This window comes from Diadema antillarum, unplaced genomic scaffold (genome assembly GCF_040938485.1).
Source record: "Diadema antillarum isolate AM-2024a unplaced genomic scaffold, OU_Dant_1.0 seq00000810_RagTag, whole genome shotgun sequence".
NCBI lineage: Eukaryota > Metazoa > Echinodermata > Echinoidea > Diadematoida > Diadematidae > Diadema > Diadema antillarum.
In genome coordinates this window covers 504024-527236 of record NW_027271690.1, presented here as the reverse complement: position 1 = coordinate 527236, position 23213 = coordinate 504024, and the positions used below count along the sequence as shown (strand labels likewise).

The 23213-nt window shown below is 38.8% G+C and overlaps 1 protein-coding gene across 1 annotated transcript in view; it reads right to left on the bottom strand.

Moving 5' to 3' along the window:
* Window positions 1-384: 384 nt before the first annotated feature.
* LOC139739649 (histone-lysine N-methyltransferase MECOM-like) overlaps window positions 385-23213 on the bottom strand; it is a 141031-nt gene continuing 118202 nt past the window's right edge. Inside the window, exons 3-6 of the mRNA XM_071650259.1 lie at window positions 8638-8772; window positions 5725-5827; window positions 4199-4327; window positions 385-3342 (exon numbers count right to left, since the gene is read on the bottom strand). Of these exons, the coding sequence (XP_071506360.1) occupies window positions 509-3342; window positions 4199-4327; window positions 5725-5827; window positions 8638-8772 (3201 nt within the window). The 3' untranslated portion in view covers window positions 385-508. The remainder of the gene's footprint in view (window positions 3343-4198; window positions 4328-5724; window positions 5828-8637; window positions 8773-23213) is intronic.

The following is a 23213-nucleotide window of genomic DNA, read 5'->3' as shown; positions in this document are numbered from 1 at the left end:
CTTTTGAAATTTCAGTGTTTCATTCAGCCCAAAATGAAAAGAAAATTTTTCACATATTTTGAACATGTTTCCCCTGAAGATCAACAATAATAAAGCAAATTGATGCCTGTAATAATGAACAGACACAATCACCACCAGTCTTGGTGATGTGACTGATCCGTTTAATGGCAGTAGATAGAAAAAAGGGCATCAGTGAACGAAAACATGCACATATCACATCTGTGGTGATTAAAAAATATACTGAAACAACATATGAGCAAGGGATTGAAGAAAATATGGAGAATGAAGTAACCCTGAACTCAAGACTAAATAAAGAGTAAAATGTGTTTCACCTTTTTTGTCTCGTAATAGATATTCTACATATCTAATATGTGACTGCCCCCATATAAATTGCATGACTAATGCCTTTAAAAGTTAATCCTTATATGCTCAGAATAAAGAAAGAGTAAAATATCGCAGAGTTATGGCATGCAGATATGGATTGGCTTTGTGATGTAGCTGTTCCTTCTCAAACAACTGTAGTTGTGTGCTGTGTTGTTCTCATCAGAGGCTGACCTTTTGATAACACACTCTTGTTGTGGTCTTCCTCCGAGAGGGTCATCATGATGGAGTATGCCTGGAGTTTTGGGTGACGTCCATTGAGTCGGGTGTGGTCGGCATCCCCAGGGTCCTCGTCCCCTCCCAAGCTGTCGGGATGGGCGGTGGAAGAGGCATCGTCATCCTTATCATCCTCTTCCTGGTACTCCGAGACAGACATGGCATCCTCCGACTGCATGTCTCCCTCAGAGTCCGGGGTGTCCAGTAGGCTGCCAGCATCCTGGTAGTGGTCCATCTCCATGATAGACTTTGGCACCTCGGTCAGTTTCTCTGTCTCTACCTCCATGAGGTTGGCCTCCTTGGAGAGAGGGAGCTTCAGCTTGAAATTCATCCCCCCTGCCAGAGCCTCCTCCATTCGTGCCCCATCATCACGACTGGCATCCTTATCCATCTCGTTGGCCATTTCCTCTTTCTCCCCATCCTCCTTCATCCGATCGATGGACATCCGCTCTTCCTCCCTCAGAAGCAGATCCCGCCTGGCTTGCATCTCAGCACCTCCGATGAAGTTCTTTATCTCTGCGAAGTAAGCCTCATCTTTTTCGCTGAGGTCGTCGGACCAATCATCCATCTTCTTCAGTGGCAATGGTTTTTCAACTCCGTTGACTTTCTCTGGGGTCTCTGCATCCCCGGAGTAGTCTTCGTTCTCATGCTTCTTCAGGTGGCGGTCGAGGTTGGTTTGCTGTCCAAAACAGCGGTCACACAGTGGGCACTTGAAGGGCTTCTCCTTGTTGTGGATGTTGCGTACATGGCGTTGCAGATTGGATGATATACTGAAGGACCTGTCACAGTACTTGCAGGAGTAAGGCTGCTCCCCTGTGTGTGTTCTCAGATGCCTGGTGAGGTTGGCAGAGCGTGGGAAGAGCTTCCCACAAAACTTGCACGTGTAACGGTCTTTGCTTCGAATCACCATCTTGTCGGAAGGACTCGAGCCAGAATACATCATAGTGCTGTTAAGGGCATAGGCCTGTTGCCCAGGAAGGCCACGGAACTTCATCAGACTCTTGTTGGCAGCATAGAAATCCATTTTGGGTAGAGGTGGAAAGTGAGGTAGAGGGACTGGAACAGGTATCTTATCTCCATTCTCCATACGCTGGTACTTGTCTGCAGGAGGACCACTTCCAGGATGTACCCTGTACATGGGATCCATCGTCACAGGTATCCCTCCTGGATAGGAAAAGGCCATGCTGACTGGAATCTCTCCTGTCTTGCCAAGCAAGGTGGTAGGTATGCCAAAGATGTGTGGTCTCTTTGTTTGTATGTCTTCTTTGCTGATTGGATCACTCACTTTCTTGGGTCTAGGTAGACTCAAGTCTAGGGGTTGATCATCTTCTTTTCTTCGTTCTTCCCTCTCTTGCAGTTTCTGTGACACATCAAAGGGGTTTTCCACTTTCTTCACAGGGCTTTCAACACCTTTAAATGTTGGTGGTGACTGACTATTGCCAAGTCTCACCAGTGGGTCAATCTTGAGCAGTCCATACCCAGCTGAATTGCTGCTGAAATATCTGTCTGCAATGGAGGCAATGGCTTTGATGGGTTCATTGCTTCCATTCCGAACACTGTACATCCCGAGGGGTCTGGGAGACACTCTCCCACTCCTTCTAAAGGTGTCTTCATCTGGTTTTTCTTTCTTTATGTGATCTGAAAACTTCCTCGCTTTGCTGACTTCCATGTCAGCTTCGCTTTCAACATCGCTATATGAGCTGCAGTCAAGTTCACTTCCACTTGGTGTGCTGACAGACGCCTCACTCCCTTCACTGTCTTCCCTCTCAACCTTGATGCGCCTGGACGATTCTTTGCCTTCAGCACCACTACCGACTCCAAGGGTATAGTGCTTAAGCCATTCCTCTGTTGATATTGCCTTGCCATTCTTGTTGGACCCATCTGCTGATGATGAAAGAGCTGCAGGATTCAGATTACCAGCTAAAAGGGAGGGGTGAGCTGCCAGTGGTGGGTACCCCAAGGGGTAGGGACCTCTGATGACACCGTTGGAACTTCCGGAACCAGGTAGGAGGTTGTTCTGCATCATGGCCTGTTGAGACAACTGTAGGTTGGCATTCCACATCTGGGCCAGTCCAGCTTGATAGAGAGAGCTACTAGCAGGCATACCAAGGAGGGGTGCATTACCACGTAGCAGCACTCCAGAATTGGGGACATTGTGGGGGGCATTGACTGGGGTGTTGAGCTGGCTGTTGAATACTTGGGCATTATGGCAAAATCGGCGGTGTTTGTTCAGGGAAGTCACTGTCGAGAACGTCTGACCACATGTTGCACATTTGAGCTGCGTCCTGCAGTTGGCATGCATGCGCTTGTGCCGGCACAAGTTGGAGAACTGCGTGTAGGACTTGAGGCAGACTTCGCAAGTGAATGGCTTGATGCTACTGTGGATATGGGTGTGCTGCTTCAGGCCACTCGACGTTGCGAAGGTCTTCCCACACTCGGGGCAGGGGTGACTGCGGGCGCCTTCGTGCTGTGAGCGAATATGGCGATGGAGGTTGCTGGGGTCTGAGAAGCACTTGCCGCAGTTCTCGCAGGGGTACATTCTGTCACCGTAGTGCAGTGTCTGGTGCTTGATCAGGTCGGACTTCCAGTGGAATGTACGACTGCACTCATTACAGCTGAACTCCTCACTCTTGCTGTACTCACTACCTAGATCTTTGTTTTGTTCATCAGACTCTGCAGCCCCTGGATTACTCTGAGTATCGTCACTTCCAGCCCTGTTATCCATGATGGGATTTGTCCCTTGAACTGCGAAGGAAGAAGAATTTCATACAGAACATTTGAGTAATTTCATCCACTAAAAATTTGTGTTTTAGTTTGGAAAGACAATTATCAAATTCTTCCATTACAAATGTCATAAGATCCTCTGATATGCATGGTATGAATAAAGGGAAGCAAAGGGGGCTCTTAATTTCTAACCAGCATTTAACTCATATTCAAGCAGAGCAAACATTTGTTTGATTTTTTGTCTGCGAGGCATGTATGCAGGGCAAGGAAATGAGAAGGTGCAGCACGTGTCCTGGGTCTACAAGAAAATATGGACCCCACTGCTCGGCCTTTCTTTGTTTTACGGAAAACGCGCCGTCAAGATTTTCTGCTGCAAACGTGATAAACTGGGGGGCTTGGTCCGCTGTGTCAACACATTGTGTAAGCCTTGACACCTCCTCTCAGTCAAGGAGCTCATATCTGTTTGCTCTGAGGAGTGTGTTTGTTCTAGAAATACAATATTTGGATGGTAGGCAGATGATCCGCGTTCTGTGCAGACAGGGAACAGGAAACGCAGATCTGCCGATGGAACCGAGGGAGGACCTTCTAAAATAGGCATGATTGTCATCATTTTATTCATCCGTATTCACGTATGAAATCATGAATGGACTAAGACTTGGTGACAATGAAATAGAAAGATATACTTGTAAAAATATCAATAGATGCAGGCTGTCATTGCTATTCCTGTTTTACAATATTGGTGGTCGTCTTAAACAAGATATGGCACTTAAAAATGACTGTGTTAACTTTATAACTTCAGTGTGTATTCCGAGAAAAGATCTATATGATTCAATCAAGACAGAACTGGTCTGAAACATATGTCAGAACCTGGACTCACCTTTGAACTCTTGGTTGAGCGTGGAGAAAATGGCGTTGACATTGTTGCAAGCATACTTCTGGTGTCTTCTCAGGGCAACTTTGGACCGGAACGAATTGTGACATTCTTCACAATCATACTGCTTCTCTTCTGGACATTGAGAAAAACAAGCAATAAATTGAAATGATGTCAGAAGGCCTGTATCTTCTACAGATTTGAACCTGCAGGAACAAACCTGTTAATCGCTCAATTCTACGCTTCAACTGTTAAACTTTCACCAGGTATTGCAGTATAGCTCTTGTTTCAATAAGAAATGCAACATGTGAGCAGCTACTTTAAAGCAAGATATTTTCTTGGCACGAAATTTTCGCCAAGTGGAGCCGATGGCCTTTTTAGCAGGATGACATTTTTGCGAATTGCCCCTGGCATTCAGTACATGTAATGTAGACAAGAACTTTCACATGTATTTGAATTTTGTGGAATCTTAGCTCTTGCAAAATTTGTGAAATTAAAATGCGTATGAACATTTCGTTTTTTTAAGCATATGGTACGTCAAAATTCATATAAATATGAGAGAACTGTAATACCTCCTTCATTCATGGTGATAAGGTTGTCTCACAAGCCACAAGAGAAAGCCCTTTGAACTTTGGATAGAGATTTTTTGTTTGTTTGTTTGTTTTTTCCTTAGGGTTAAAAAAAAATCACAGGTCAGAGCTTCATGCTTGAACATTAAAGCCCATGTTTGTTTATCACATGATATATGCTCAAGAGCAAATTTTGTTGTGCAAAGTACTCGTGGCTAGTCAAACACATTTGAAAACAGTATCAATATATCCACTACTTATTATTTAAGGGTTTGTAACAAATATAGCACAGCTTCCACTGGCAGAAATTTTCTCTGCCCAGACCATGTTTTTGTTGTTTTTCCTATGTCTTTATTTGAGTTCCTTCAAATGATGCTTAACCTAAACCGTACCCCAATCACTGAGAAACACACACATCCACATACACTTTCTATACCAAAACACACACTTTAGCTAACACTCCCCAGCCTCACCCATAATGCACTGATGTTTGTTTTCCAAACTATTCTACAGCAATAGTTTTGTTTTATTTTTGCTTGTTTCGTTTTGTTTTGGCATGGTTTCATTTCATTTCTGTATTTTTTAATCTCCAAGTACAGTGACAAAACAATACAAATTGATACAAAGTATGCAAAAAAGTAAACCATACAAATCAATATAGGAATTGTCACTCTTTAACCACACTGTCTCTGATAACACATGAATACAGCAACATTACAATGCATATCGTAATTGTGCATGTATGAGGGAGAAATCAATATCACTGACAGTCACCATAGGCAGATCCTTTGACATGGATGAGGCCCTATCATATACATTTACATTACTATACCATCAAACCTACAAATATATGGTTACCAGTTTTACCATATGTTTTCCTACAGAAAAGTGACAAAATGGTTGAATGACAATTTCTTGCCTAGGTGGGTACGTAAGACTGTATGTGTGTCTTTTAAAACTTACCAACAATCTGTATGGGGTTTCCATCTTGGTCTGGAAAAGCTGCATCCTTCAGAACCAGCAGCTCCTCGCCCGCCCCGATGTTATGGATGGCTTTGTAAAACACCTGGATAATACATGTAACCAAGTGAAACAAGTAGATATATAAACATATATTCATTCATTCATTCATTTGTTCTTTCATTCATTATTTTTCCTAAGTTTCCCATAGAAAAATATAGATATAACTTTTTACAGAAAATAAGTGCATACATTAACATCAAAAGTACAATAACCAAAATTTATAAAGCTTGCAGATCATTTTGAGTATATCAAAATGCTGGAAACAGGGAGATTCCAACACTACATATTATGATACATAATCATATTTAAAAAAAATTGATACCATATGCCTCAGATTATTGATCTGCATCATCAGACACTTGGGAATGGGATAAATGTTCACTAGAAAACCACTTGACTTGTCAATTCTAAGTTTGTATTATGCAGGGGTCAGACTGAACATAGCGATATACTCCTTTTAACCTTATAGCTAATATTCAACTGCCTTGTAGAAACGTAACAGTTTCCAATGTGACTAAGGCTGAGACTACTACCGAAATGTTTGCTGATGTATAAATTGTTTCAAGTTCGTCAATTGGAAGGCTGTCACATATTTGTGTGCAGACATGTGTAATCAATAAATTTGGATAGATGATTGTAAGACGAACATGAATTTCATATACAAATCAGGGGCCTACATTGTATCTAACTAAGAATAATACACCAAAAATATGAGTGTTAACACAAGGAAATTATAAAATTCAGGATGTATTCATACACAAACACTCAAAACATAGGCCTATCATATATGACAGAGATTTATCGAAAGATAAAGAGGGCCAGAGATAGAAACATCTGTAGAAATAAAACAAGTTGCAAAAATATATGAGTCCTTATAGGCCTAAATATAATATCTTGTTATTCTATCATTTCCCCTTTAATACAAAATTGTATATGCTCCATATCACACTATGAATATGCACAAGTATTTCATGAAAAAAAAAATGGGACTGTAAACTCTACGAAAGACTTATAATTCTGGATGAGTAATAATATTGTAGACATCACTTTCCTCTTCTACTTTTTTTTTCACTGCCATGCATTAGAGGAAGTCTTCTCATTCATTTCTTGCATGCTTGATTTTTATGAGCATTAAATTGATTTGATTAGAGAAGACATGAGGAGAATGGGCTTTATGTGATGAGCCTTATAGATGCCTCATAATACTGGCTGCATACAGAGCAATCAAGTGCTCACTTTGCACAATCCATTATTTCTTCTGAGGGGTTTGAACAATGAAGAATCTATTCTATTCTCAAAATGAATTATCTCCAGGGGGGAAGAGAGAATGGCAAATCCATTTATTGGTATCAACCATCCTGCCGCGCAATAAAATGCATTTCAGGCACAAATCAAATTCTTGGCTTGCACAAGTCAAACGTCACGATTACGACACCACTCATTCTCATGATGTCTGAAAGAGAGAGCTTGTAATATCATTAGATTGTATCATTGGATTTATAGCTTTTATGGTCTTCGCAACAAACAGCTGTTGTATTGAAGGGCACTGTTGCACTGTAATAGGACAGAGCTTTGTCTTCCCCTCCCCTGCCACAACTGAATTGATCACAGAGAAGTAGACGATTCTACAATTGGATGTCGCAACCAAATCCAACATAACAACACTTGATATATCAAAACCTTCACACACTGATTTTATTTCGTCCAAAATGCCTTAAAGGACAAGTCCACCTTCATATACATAAGAATTGAGAGAATGCAGCAATATTAGTAGAACACATCAGTGAAAGTTTGAGGAAAATTGGACAATCCGTTCAAAAGTTACGAATACACATGTTTAAGTATCTGCACAGTCACTGCTGGAAGAGAAGACTACTACAGTGTATGATGGCACATATGTACAACTATACAAGGAAAATAAAAATAGAATTTCACAAAACTTTACTTTTTGAATAAAGCGCACATTTCTTCGACTTGCTACTGACGTATGTTAAGGGTAATATTATTCCCCCTGCCTTCTGAAAGAGAGAAGTCGAGTGTTCTTTTGTTATGCGAGAAAAATGGAAATATGTTGCATTTTCTTTATTCTTTCTTTATATCGTTGTACTCATGTGACATCACAAGCTATAGTAGTCTTTTTATCCAGCCGTGACTGAGCAGAAACTTCAAAAATTCATAACTTTTTAACGGATTGTCCGATTTTGCTCAAACTCTCACTGATGTGTTCTACTGATATTGCTGCATTCACTCAACCCACATGTCTATGAAGGTGAACTTGTCCTTTAAAAGTGACCTGCAAACTAGCATTGTACTATCCACTTGCAATTCATACACATCAACAGGTTATCTCAACTTGAATTTGTGCATCAAATTTTCATTAGTAGTGTGGTACTTTCATATCAAACACCTGCACATGTATTCTTTAATTTTTTTTCCCTCAGAAAGCATCACAAATGTACAATGTATATTAAAACTACTCCTACACAGAACACAGCTTTTTAAGAGTGAGACTATTGAAAGGTCCTTTGCTCACAAAGAAAGAAATAGGCATCATCTAAACAGATAAAAATGAATGTTCTGTAACTACACAAATGAAGGAGAAAAACAACAGATGGAATATGAAAGCCTACAAATAAAAAGATTATACATACATGTGTATATGTGGGGGATTTTTGTTGTCTGTATACGTGTGTCTCGTGTGTGTGTGTGTGTGTGTGTGTGTGTGTGTGTGTGTGTGTGTGCATTCATATACAAAGAGTGTGAAGACTAATGAATTAACCCGTTGAAGATGGACTGATCTTGCTACAACACACATTTCCCATACACTCCTGCCCGAGTATACTCGGTACTCACCTTGCCATCAACTTGAACTGGTACCATGTTCTGGTTCTCCAGCTTGGGGGCGCTGCGCACGTACTTCATCCAGTTTCCTGACCCCGGCTCACTGGCATCGATCCAGCACTTGACCTTCCCAAACTCATCAACAATCTGAAAACAAACAGAAGAGAACAAAAAGGAAAAAATTAGTCAATGGTATCATCAAAAATAAACTTCCATAATCAGGACAACCTCACTTTGAACAGGGCAGCAGCCACCTGAAAAAAAACCCAACAACAACAATACAATACAAAACACAAAACAAAACAAAACAAAACAAAAAACAAAGCCCTACCTATAAGACAAGTCAGAATAACAACACAGAACTATATGCCAATGGTTGATGCCATGATAGAAATACTTTCAATGTGTGTTTATTCACTTGTATGAAGTTCTCTTTGACCAGAGAAGAAAACTGATATATCTATAATCAATGCAGAAGATTTTTTCATTGACTTGTCAGAAATAAGTGTTATAAAAGGGTGTAATAGGAGAAAATATGCAGCATTGAAAAAGGAGTCAGTTGCCTCATGAGTATCTCAAAAGCACAGTACAGAGCTGGAGAAATTATGACATTTAGCCACAAATTATTCCCCAAATTGGCATCCAGTGACCAAACGACGACAAAGAGGTATGACAAAACAGAAACGGCTCTCTAGAATCTGTGTTAATATTTGTGTTATCTCATTGAGCAAAAATATTTGCGCTAAATATTTTCTTGGTCTGGCAACACATCCTCCCACCTTTCTCCCTCCTGTCCCCTGATCAGACCAGATAAGCCCTAGGTCTCCCCCTGACTGGCGATAACTTCCTCCCCTGGGTCCCCTGTTCGACATGCCCCACCCTCCCTCGGGTCTCGTAAGATGCTTTCCTGTCATAGCAGTCCCATGGGTGAACTTGATGGTGGGGCATGGGGGGGGGGGAAGAAGTGAGGGGGTTATCATTACCCTTCAACAGACCTCACTTGACTTAAGTTCTAAATTGATCGAAGAAAAGATCATGGCACCATTAAAAGTTTTCTTTAATCATAAAATAAGTTCCCCCATCCAGACTTCTCATACTGAAACAAAGCAACAATACACAAAGAAATAATTCTAATATCAAGTGCTCTCAATCTTAGATGTGGCTATCTCCCCCCCCCCCCCCCCCTCTCTCTCTCTCTACCAAAAAACTCATGTTTGTAAGTGGAATAATTCAATTAATATCTCCACTTGTTCTACCTATACATGCATAATACATTGAAGTATGACATGACTTAGCTGTGGTGGTTTAATCTCATAAAAGATGCAACATTTTGTAACAGTTACAAATCATACATAACTTGCGTGCATTGCTCTTTATAGGCATACTTGTTGACATTCACAATTGTTATCTTTGTCAACTCCTATATAAAAGCATACATGAAGACATGTTTTTCTCATCCCTACATTGTTAACAATTTAGTGAAACACAATCTTCCAATATTATGACACTGACACATGATACTAGAGTTGCATTACATGCAATTTCCTTCTCTTTTTGAATATTAATCAGAGAGAAAACCTCCCCCGGTGTAACATCGTGAGGCAAATCTTACGGTGTTTGATCTTGCAATAACTCCTTTGTATGCCTACAGAATAGCACGATGCGTATAGCAGCACCAAAAAAAAAAAAAAAAAAAAAAAAAAAAAACAGAAAAAGAAAAAGAGAGAGAAAGAAAAAATATTGGCAAAACATGTGAAAGGACTGCCCCAATTAAATGGCTCTGTTTCACCCGTTGCTGCTCTTGCCCGTATCACGTCCCGCTATGTCAGTTTATTACATTTAATCGTAAGAACATGGGGCAGGATCGCCGTCAAGTGATATCAGCAATTGTCACGGTACTTTGCGAGTGGGGAGGAGAGAAAAAAAAAAGCGCGCTAGGAAATATCTGCAGGGAATTAAGCCCAGTTTGCACACTTGGCGTATAAAGTGTCGCTCTGTGTGTTCAAGGCGTGAAGCACTCTTCCCAATTTGAGTCTATGGGCACGTCTGCTTTTGTTGCTTAAACACACCAACTCTTCCATACGCAAACTCAGTGATAGTTTACCAATTGCATCTCTCCCCTCACCCCCACGCCACCAGGTAAGTTTTTTTTTCTCTCCCCCACATGGCACAAGCCAGAAGAAAAACAAAAGAGACCAAAAAAAAAAAAAAAGGAAGGTAAAAAGGCTAACATACATTCAGTAATGTCAATTCTGAAATTGATCATTATTAAACTTGTTCTCCTGAAATGAAAAGCTGAGGTGAACAACATTACTTCTGTGGTGAAGTATCATCAAGTTTCCTCCAACTTAAGACAGGTTCTCTGTCTTGACGCTTCTACACATGAAATAGTGTGAGTTTCGAAAAATATGTTTTTTAATTACCTCATTTGACACTTTGATATCAAATAATGAAATAATTGACTTTATTTACCTCTTCATCACATACAATAAAGAATAATCTTATCAACCTTTATAGCTACATTCTCATTTTCTTTTTGAAAGTGTGTGTGAGTGTGTGTGTGTGTACCAAACATTTGTTGTTTAACTGGTGTTCTGGAGCCTTTTTATTCTGTTCTACATAGCATATCTAGAAAGAATTTTCATTAACAAAGAATTTGGAATTTCATATCATATTTTGGACATACTAACCGAAGTAACACTTTAGACATACTTTCTCATACTGTCATACTACCACGATTTACTATGAGATTGGATAACACAACAGGAAAGGTAAGAAATGGCAAGTAATCAACTTGTAGGACCATCCAAGTTAACATTCTTGACTATTGTATTTCTATTTCTGGGAATGAGATATCATGATAGTTTTTAGCCATGATCAAATGCCTGCTAGCTGGATTGTCAATATTTGTGTGATAAGCGTGAGTTCGGGTGTCATCAGCAACATCTGCCGTCCCATTCACGCAAGTCAAGATGGTGCAATATTCTGCGGCGACAATCATGCGCCACGGTGGCGAGCGTTTACTTAGAGCGCTCGCGACAGCCCATTAGTTGCTCGATGCCAGGACCGTTGTAGCAGGGGAAGAGAGAGAAGGAGGGTAGGGGGAAAGGAGACAGCCCCTTCGTGGTCAGTTTGCCCCTAGCAGATGCCCTCCGTTGGAGCAGCGTCAAGTGTAGAGCAAATACCCAGAAAGAGAGGGGGGGGGGGCAGAAAAAAGAGAGAGAGGGGCAGAGACAGAGAAAGGGACGATTATAAAATTGCAAATACACTTGGCCCAGTAACATTTTTATTGCTCATCACAGCTGCACAATACGTATTGAGCACTCCGCTTCTCTCATAACACGGCGAGGGGAGACAGGGAGAAAAAAAAAATGCTAAAACACACACACACTCGCTTAACAAAATGTTCACAGAGAAATTAAAGCAAACAAGTGGTCCAAAGAGAGATGGTACAGGCTTGGCATTTGTGGAGAGAAGAGAGATGAGGAATGAGAGGGGATAGGAGAGGAAAATGCAGAACGAAGAGTAAATTTCGAAAGGTTAAGAAAACATTTATTCAAAAGATATGACAATGATCCTGTTATCACAATATCCACAAGTTTTGTTCACAGAAAATTGGCAAACGTCTCTTTTGCAGATTATCAACAGATCGAGAAATCAGCAGAGCTGCACACTTGAAATGTGTATGCATATTTGAACTATGAAACGCAACATGGCAAGAGCATTTACAAAAATTAGTGGACCAAGCTGGAATTTCTAACAGACACGATTGACATACCATTGATGCGACGCACGAAGAAGTTCTTTAGAAGAAGTCACCACGTATTCTGCGATGTTACTTCACGATTCTTGGAACATCAGAGGATGATGTAGTCATTAATAGGGGAGAACAGCCTTATTCAACCAAGCAAACACCAGCTAATAACCTTTTTTAAACCTTTAGTGAGTCTGCTGGAAGGACAAAAAAAAAATTTACACACCTCTACTGACACTCGGCCACAATGCGAATGACCCCGAGCGAGTGGAACCTAACACCGAAATGAAATCATATTTTTCACACAGACTGATATGCACATGCCTCAAGTCCAGAACCATAGTAAAACTGCCCCCCAAAATCTCCTGTCTGTAATTATAATTACTTCCTGCTCTGCCTTCCCTTGCTGAGGACGAAAAAAAAATTGCACTAGCCTGCCATACTTTTTTTTCACCCTTTTCTTTGGCTGCTGCTTTAGCCGTGTCCAGCTGATCACTGGTGACCTGGCTCCCTCTCCCCCCCTCTCTCTCCATACCCCTCCTTCTTTCTTTATTTCTCCATCTTTCTCTCTATTTCCCAAAGCTTTTCTCTGTCATTTCTCTCTTTTTTTCAGCTCTTTCTCTGCGGACCAACCACCAATCACTCTGACTGGCCGAGCAGCCAATGAAACGCCAGCGTGTGACCACAAAAATGCCTCCGATGCACACTGGGTCCATTCTCCGTACAATCAGATGTAACAAAAAGCACAAAAAAGTTCCAAGTAACAAGTTATCATATGTTTGTGATTACCTCTGCAGACCTTATGTAAATCATCACTGTTCACTGTTCGTATCACCATATGATATTTTCAAGCTACTTTATACGTCATTCCCCATGTTTCACACTGTGGAATGAAGGAATAACATTTTGAGTTCCTGTGATTGAACTATGTCAAACTCTTACCATGACCTAGCTAACTGGCTTTTATAGATTCCAAAACAAAAATGTTTCCCCCATTCACTGACTGTCATTGTTCACTATCTATCACATACTGGTCACAAACAATGTTTTTTTTTTTCTGACCAGGACTTTTCTCGGTCTTAATCCAAGGTTCCTCATTATTAATCTAGAAATGTGATGATGGTCCAAAACCAGCAATGGAAGGCTCGAATCCAAGACATCGTCAACATATCACAACATCACAATCGGGTAATCAAAATCTTTTGTCAGATATCTGAGGTTTACACCTATTAAATCTATTTCATACAGAAGGAAATGAAAAAACTGAATTGATAGTAACAGCTATCAGAAAAAGAAAAGGTTGATGCCATCACTTGATGTCATAAGTGGTTGTTGTGATTGATTTGCTCTACCAAGATATCATGAAAAGTTAAACTGTTCAAAAGATAGCGAGCCTCATTATACTGCAATATTACAGCCCACGTTGAATTGTCAGGACAAGGAGATAATTATAAGTTATTCATTTTGATGTAATTCACTTCCATGGCCTCACAAGGATGGATCGATTAAACTAGATAAAAAACAGGAATAACAGAATAAAAAGAGGTGTATTAAATGGTTTATCTGGGGCACTGGTTATTGACGACACAAAGGGAGCATATCAGTTTCCTAGAGCATTAGAAAGAGTTCACTCTAGCAGCAGTTTTCTCTTTTGTGTTTTCTCCTTATTTTTTCTTCATTGCCTTTGGTGGTCTCTGTCAAAGGATTAGCACCTGTATTGTCAGAGAAGATTAGGGCTAATTTACCCATCTTTTGATGAGTGTGGAAAAGGTGGGGGGAAGAAGGGTTAGGGAAGGTCAAAACAGCGGTGTAAGTTCAACTCAGGTCAAATATTGACCAAAAACGCTGCACTTTCTTCAGAATCATCACACTGAGAGTCATTGTGTGTCAGTAGTTTGATTAATCTGTTTTAGATAGGAGATGTAGTTTACTTCCATTATCAAATCATCTTACAGTATAGTCAATCATATGCATTGATGCCACAAACTAATCATTTAACAAGTTCAGTTACACTTTGTCAAAGACCATGCGCATTTCACGCAGAAACCACAGCGCACACGTGATAATTATTGAATAGGCAAAAGAGAGAGAAGTGTACATCGGGAAGGCAAGCACAGTGTAATATCGTTCAAATATAGTTGGTTTAGATATGAGCCTTTATCAAACCTCAAGTCTCACAAAGGAGAACAATTCTATTTGGCCAATCGAGACACATTTATATCAACTCATCAAATGTAATTATAATATCATATTTCAGCCCATTGTTTTCAAAGGTTTAATAGAGTGCCTTCCCTATTCATGACATACATTATGTCTAGAATATTCTAACTGTATACTCCTTTATATTCCTAGTGCAAATAATGATACTTTAAGGAAAACTTATCTCCAGTCTTACTCTTTATGATTCTTTTTTTTTTTAATTCTACCTGATTCCAATGAATTTGTAACTGGTCAGTTTGTTAGATGTTCTTTCATGACAAGCAATGTAAACATGGTTTGGAGTTTCTTATTAAACAAGTTAACCCGTTCTATACTGAATTCTGAAATCCCCATAGACTTAATACACAAGTCACCAGGTTCCCGTAGGAAAAGGGTTAAGGACGAGCTGATTTTGCTAAAACACACATTTCACATAGACACCTGTCGAAGCATACTTTGGACTAGTCTCCAATGGGTTAATTTTGATTTCAGGAGACATAAAAAGCAAGGTGGTGATTTGTTTCACCAAGAGAAAGACAAAATGATGGAAAGATGAAAAATGAAAACCTTTTAAGAGCATGCACTTAATCTAATAATCTAATGTCTGGATTGATGATAGTAGATGTGCAATAAGGTAAAGTGAGGAGTCATGTTGCACTAGTGCAAAATTCTTTGCCTAAGACCTAATCTAGTATATTTGAATTGAGACATATTTGGTGATACTGATATGGATCTCAAAAACCACAACCATATATAAAGATATCTTATCAAGATATATATTTATGAGACAGAGAAATATATATCATAAATATACAGCAAGGAAATACATGATTATTCATCTCCTTTTTTTCTCTCTCTCTCTTTCACACACATACATACACACAATTTTCCTTGCCTCTTTCCTGATGGTTGCAAGAGAGGTTTGTGGTGGAATTTGAAGGAAAGTAAGGGGTTCCTGAAACAAAAGGCGTACAACCGTGAGGTTGCAAGATTTTGGTATCCCAAGGGTCGAAGGAGCGTAGAAAGAACATCCCCCTCTTGCCTCAGAACTCCTACCTCTTTCCTTCTCTCTTAATCTCGGTCCCCTTGCACACCGAAAATTTAATGGATGATTTGATTGCCTAAGAATACCTAACCTCTAATCCAGTACTATATTACTTTTCTTCCTGCATTTCATTTCTATTTTCCACAATCTCTCTTTAAAAAAAAAAATTCTACTATGTGTGCATTGTCGTTACATGATATGGTGGTGTGTCATCACATTACCTGTATAAAGTCAGGGATCATAAAAGGAAGAACATGCACATAAAGTTGACTTTTGCAATAGAACCTGGATACAGTTTTCTAACTTTGAGTTAGTTTTTTATTTTTTTTATTTTATGCATCAAAGTAGACCAATTATATAGGGCCTATCCACTTAACGCTCAGCATCTGGAAAATTCATACCTGCCAAAAACAGAAATATCATTTTTCCCAACATTATACGGCTTTTGTGGTGACATATCATAAATACACAAGCAAGAATAGAAATAAATCTAATCATAAATTCACTGAGATCTAAAGAGAAAACCATCACTGCATTCTGAATCTTTCTGTAGACATCTAACTAAGTTACTTTTATAACAAGAAAAATGACAGCATGCAGTGATTTGTTTGATTATGTGTCATGCCTCTATTGCAAATTATCTATCTCCATATTTTACAATTTTCTACTTGGCACCAATACAAATCTATGCAATGTTGCGGGCTTATCAAATGTTGTCAATTCTATTCCCAGATCTTTCCTGCAACCGGCAGAAAGAACAAGGGAGCCGCCGTTTGAGAGATCTGCGGCAAAAAGCAATTAATTCCAATGCTGTGAACGCTTCCGGGAACAAATAAGAGCTAAAACGCTTCATCAAACAGAAAAGGAAACAAAGCATATGAGGCGATACTCAAGTGGTGTCACATAAATCAAACACCACCATGAGCCGCTGCTTAAATAGTTTCTTTTCATAATTTAAAGGTTAGATGTTAAGTGGGTATATCTCCTCAGCCTCTGATTCATTTAATCCAAATTTGCACAGCCAATATCAACAGAGCGAAGAAGATATTTTTCTAGGTTAGGCATGTCTGTGTCTACAATCACTGCCAGATATGATAAATTATCCCAATGCAAGCCATGAACAATCAACACAGACAATGTTTGACAGGGAAAAAAAATATGACAAAAATTAATCAACATTCCTCAGATTGGAGTCAAGATTCTGTGGGTTGGTTAAATAATAGGTCTCCTCAAGATCAAAAGCAATTTTGGTCCATCAACACACAGTTGTTTGAAGAAGTCCTAACTTCAGATTCAGAGTAAATATTGAGCACGGATTATTCACAGAAATGCCCTTGGATGAGGTTTAATCCCTTTTTTTGACGATACAAACAAAAAAATTCCGTTTACAGAAGCTAGCATAGTTGACATCACGGGTATACAAGTACAAGTTACTGAACACACACGGATGTATCAAACCATCTGCCGAAGATTTTCAAATTCGAAAAATATTTGCCTTCCCCTAAATTCCAATCTCCCATGAACTATAGATGTGCATACATCAACCAGAAGATTAATACACATCACACATTGCAGATATATCATAGCCAGTATCTGAGCAGACTCAAAATAAATGTACTTTTAAATTGGTGTCTGTCATCTTAGGTCAAGTGCTTTATTTACTAATTTTTTGGTCTTTTTTTTCTCATCCAGCTATGTCTGTCATGAAAAAAGAGAGAAAAAGATATTGCAATCTATTATGCAATTGTACCTTATACACAGAGTAACTTTCTGTGCTAATCTCCAAACTAATATTGTGCCTCATATCTTCATAAAAAATCTGCACTTGCATTCAACTCCTCATTCCAATTCAGAAATCTGCATCATTAATGACATTTTTTTCAGAACATGTCAATGTGTTCATCCCCTTATTCCCAGGGTGCTTTCTAATCAGATTTAAATACATTGTATCTATTGCAGAAAACTATGCCCCACTCAGTGTCTTGTTGTATCTCACATATCTGTTTCTTTTGGTTTATTTTTGTGTCTTTGCATTAAAGCAATAAAACTGTACAATAACCAATGAATGTTGGGTAACAACTGTAACAAAAAGCACATTGATTATCCAGCACTTTGCTGCCATCCCCTGTAAATCATACGATGAAGGCTTCTTTTCACAGATAGCAAAATAAAGAGCACAACATGTACATCACAGACCCATAGCATTGGTAAAAACACAAACATACGGACAGACAAACGGGCTAATCACATCTGCAATCAGGACTTTCATTAAAAAGTGATGGACACCAAGGAAAAAAGATATCTGAACAAGAGAATGATTACTTTCCTTGTTACAAGGCAATATTTTCAAGCAAGAGGTGCCCTACATTGTATCTTTTGTGATTTTTATTCTACACATGTGTTTTACACAGTCCTCACACAGTGAGAGCTTAGTTATTTTTGAATGACAACAAATATGTCATTCAGTTTTGTTTTGACTGCTTTTTTTTCTGCCAATCAATGATCATATCAGAGTGTCATCCGTCAAACTTTGCTGAATTTTTCTACTTACTGTTGCAGGAAATGCAAAAAAGGAAGGTGCATGGTCGTGATACATGCCGTATGACAAGCTGTCTAGCAAGTTTATAGAATCACTTCGGCTCCACCACCAAGTTTTGAGCTCCGCTTCACGAGAAAGAGGCAGTGCATCTACTGGCACAGATGTCTGACCTATTCCTAAGTAGAATATATATGCAAATTCAAATTTCTACTTCCGCGCGGATGTGGGAGGGATTCTCGTGCAGAGGAAGAAATGAGCAGAAGCAAAAAAATGAGGGCACCACAGAGTATCGACGACATCCCACATGCATTCTGCTTGGTGTGAATCACTGAAACAATTAGTGCATCCAGTCGCGTAACTCTCACTTTACACCCAGTGGCAATTGATTTTTTGTTTCATGTTTGACTGCCTGGATTCGCTCTCGTTTTCCCTTCATCATCCATGGATGATTTTAGGTGTGAGATTGGGATGGTTCCCAACACGGGAGCGTTATTTTTAATTACAGAAAGACAAGCTTATACTAGACCTTTTTCCCCTTCCCGCTTGGTACTCCTTTTGCAACAGCTGACACCAACCTGTAGCTAACAAGCTTTTTCCCTTCTAGTTTTTCGCTCTTAGAGACATACGAGTATTTTAAAATGGTGGTGAGCACATAGCTTTTGTCACAAACTGGAATATAGGAGTAAAGACTCAGAGGTTTTGATACAAATACAGAGTATTCTGTGGATGATTTTTATAATTGTATCAAGAAACATCATGTTTCTATACATATTGACCTACAAATTTGCCAATGTTAAGCATCCAAATAATTCTCAGTGAATGAGCTGGGAGGAAATCTGGTGTGTACTTTCTTTTTGCCAATAGCGAACGAAGCTGTTGGCTATCTGTACCGTTGGACATTTTTCCCCTCTAAACATAATTTAGTATTTTGTCAATATGTATGTATATCTCTATTTGTTAATTTTCGCTTTGCACATTCTAATGTATATATGCTTATGATGTAATTCCTGATTTATTCTGTGTTATGTTTTGTTGGAAGGAAAATGAGAATGAAAATGAATGAATTGAATTGAACTGAATTGATTGCAAATATTCTTACATCAGTATAAAAGAAAAGAAAAAAGAAAGAAAAGAAATGAGTTTCTCGACAGACAGCTGCACTGGTTAATAGAATAAAAAGATATTCTACAACTCAAGATCTTGCTCTTAGGTGCTTGGAGGTAGCATAAACATACGTATATTACTTTTTACTGCTTGATTTCAGAGACATGACTGAGGTATTCAAGTATTTGGAATTGGCATGAATTCTATTGGGTAGATAAAACTACAATCAATCACGATGTGATCCAAATTTAAAACGGTGGAAATATCTCTAAATTTTCATCATTCAAGCTCGAGTAGTTCTGGCCAGCACAAATCTTCTCATAACAGTAGAAGCAGAACAATAATGTATTTTGTAACTGGGAAATTAAATTTGAGGTTACTACAACCTAATTCTGTTTTGAAAATGCAAAATGATAAAGAAAATTGAGCAGTTATCAATCCATATCCTACAAACCTTTGACAATTATCCAGCATGTTTGTTTTTTGTATTGCATTGTATTGTATTGTATAGTATTGTATTGCATTGTATTGTTTTATTTCAGTCACTGTTGTTTCCTGTTGTCTATAATTAATGTATTGTTAATCCTATAGTCCTCTGAATTTAGTTCTATTCTAAGGTACATTTTGACATGTTTTATTCGAAACTGTGATTGTAAACTGCATTGTAAAGGAAATCTCCCATTTCAAGCCCCAGGCTTTTGCATGATTTCCTCCTTTGACTCACACATCTCTGTAGATATTTTTAATGTGATTTTATGAAATGAATAAAATTGAATTGATTGAAATTAAAAATTGTTATGAACATGGTTTTTGGTTGAGATGCCCCCCCCCCCAAAAAAAAAAAAATGAATAAATAAAAATTAAATATAGACATCTCTGTCAGATCAGGGAGAGATATGATAGGTGGGATGTACAGAAAAAGAGAAAGGAATAAAAAAAAAACCTACGAGACTGACTGGCAGACAGACAGACAGAGAGATACACTTCCATGCTAATGATAGCAGGGGAGGAGACACAGACATTGATCTGCGACCACCCCTCCCCGCCACCGCTCCGCGCCATCTGTGTGCCTCGGCTAAGTGCCGGTGACATGTGCGGGGCAAAACGGCTCTTTTACCGCCCCCCGATCAATAGGGCAGTCATATCGACGACGATGATGATGGAATCGGTTTTGCCGCCTCCGGGTGATAGCACTTGTCGCGAGTGGTGTTGATGGGTTGTGATACCCCGGATCAATCGAAGCCACTCGGGGTTCACAAGCTCACAGGCTTTGCACGTACTCTACACATCCACTGAACTTGAGGGGTGGGGGGAAATTGGAGGGGATAGCAAAATGGATTAATGATAATTGAGTGCTTATTATTTTCAACGAGGGGGGTTGGATGACATTTTCATCTCAGATAAGCATGGCTAAGGGAAGATAGACAGACTAAGAAACTGATGAGGACATTGAGAAAGAGTTGTTCTATGTAAAACTGTAAGCAAACATCATGCAATTATCTGACTTATGACTACCTATTGATCTCACTGAATTTCTACAGATAGCATTAGCTCAGTTGATTACACTGTGACATAATGATCTCTTTAATGAATTTGCTTATCAAATATCTTCTAGTTCTTTTTAAAAAAATCATGCCGTAATCTTCTATATCTCCTAAAAATTGAATGACTAAGGACAAGTACTGGAGGAAAAACCCTAAGGAATTGTTGAAGAAATTATTGAAAGCAAATTTTCATCACAATTCTGACACATCTGTGGAGGTAATTAAAACCCACTCAAGAAAACAAAAGCATAATATGATGTTAGCAACAAAATAGAATAACCAGAAATTCTGTCTGTTCATCTCACTTTTAGTTCTTCTCTCTCTCTCTTTCTCTCCCCTCCTATCTTCATATGTCAAAGTGGCTTATTGCAGACTTTGACATATTTGGATTTATGAAAAAAAAAATCACAGCTCAGTATAACTTTAACCTGTCTTCTATCAAAGAAAAATAAATTTTCCCAATGAAAATCAAAAAACAATCAAATATTAGCCATCAAACATGCATAAACAGGTTTTCAATCTTCCAGTTTACTTGACAAGTAAGTGATGGAAAGTAAAAGATATGATATACTTTTTCCCCTCCAGAAGAGGATGGTAACACCGCATCATGACATTTGCATTTTCTCTTCTTTTTTTTTCTGTGTTTGATAGAATTGTTTATGCAACTGCACTTCAGACTCATAAGATATTCTGTAAAATCCATAGATAATGCAACAAAACACATGTAACAAGCATTAAAAAAAAATGCCTCAGTCATTTTCTTTTTTCATTTTACCATGGGGGAAAAATAATAACACATCAATCACCAGGATGAATGGTACCATGCAGAACTACCGACTGTAAAACCCAGCTTCCGTCTTCTCTGATGTGATCTTACTGAATCTTATAAGTCAAATGGAGAGAGGATTTCTAAATTAATAATACAAAAAATTGGAGGGTGTTTTTTCTTATAAGATCAGCAGCTTTCAACCTACTTTTGTATCACTCTGGACTTATTTCCAGTTTTGTAGCTGCGCAGGCAGCCACTCGAAGGCAGAATCGGAGTAACACAGTGCATGCTTTCGGGCAAACACTAGCCTGTGAATGAATGGCGTGATGTATTATTCACAGATTTAAAGATGTCTGGAAAAATGATCTACCAGATTGTGGTCAGCCTGCCACCGCTTCATCTTTTCTCTCCCAGCATCTCAAGGAGGATTTCTTTCTTTCCTCTTCTTTTTTATATCTCTCTCTTTCTCTTTTCTCTCTTTTTTTTTCGTTCTCGTCTTCCATTCATTGGGTTGCCTGTCCTTTTTCAGGAGATAGATCTATGAAAACGGTACACGCATGAAATATGTATCGCCGGGTTTCCAATCGGATCAATACGTATTAACCAAGGCGTCATAATGGGAGCGTACAAAGGGAAGCAGTGCTAGGGAAGGAGAATTATAGCACTGACAAACAGTGCGTCGACACTTGTACTTTTTTCTTTTCTAATTAAGCGAAAAGTGCAGTGAGAATCATATCAATTTTTACGTCCATGTGTTCCTCACTTACATATCCCATCATGCGCTTCTGGTTTATATTCACCTTTTTTTTTCTTTTCTTTTTGTTTTGCTGCAGCCTTATTCTAATGCATTGCACTCCAAAAGAATGTGCAAATATCAATTAAAGGGTTCGGATACAGACGCAAAAAGATACATAAAGTTCACAATCATTGATTCAATAGACTTGACTTTAATTCTCAATATCACTGATATTTCATTCTAATTCGAGTTGATTTGAAAGAGAGCACAAAGTCATAATCTATGATATGATACTATCATTTGTAATAATGAATCAGCACAAGCACATAAACGTGAAATATATTTTGTACAACTTTCTCAATTTTTGCCAGAAATATGTGTATGGTGCAAGCAACTGCGGGTTATTGGTGGTATGACTAATTTAACAAAAAATCTGTTGGACTGTTTGTTGGTTTTAATTTTTGTTGTTGTTGTTGTTGATGGAAATAAGCACAGAACACTATGAATTAGCTTGAAATAATTTACGATGTAATTCAATGCAATTCAATGCTAACATCACTAAATTTCAAGAAGCTCAGAGAAAGTTCTACATTTCCATTCCTAACTCTCCACATCACTACTTTCCATGACAATATCTAATTTGATCAGTGATTTTTAGATCACTTCATCTACTACAGTGCTTTGTCCCAACATGGGCTGTCCCAACATGGGCTGACCCACCTTAAACAAAATTTTCATCAGTTATCAATAATTTTGAGATGCTAACACTGAGGTGTTTTTTTTTTCATTCATAAGAGGACTGGACATGAGACTAGTCACTCATCGAGCCATCGCATATTTACACTATCTGTCTGAAACGTCTGCTTTTCTCATGCTTATTTCTTTGATGTACATTGAT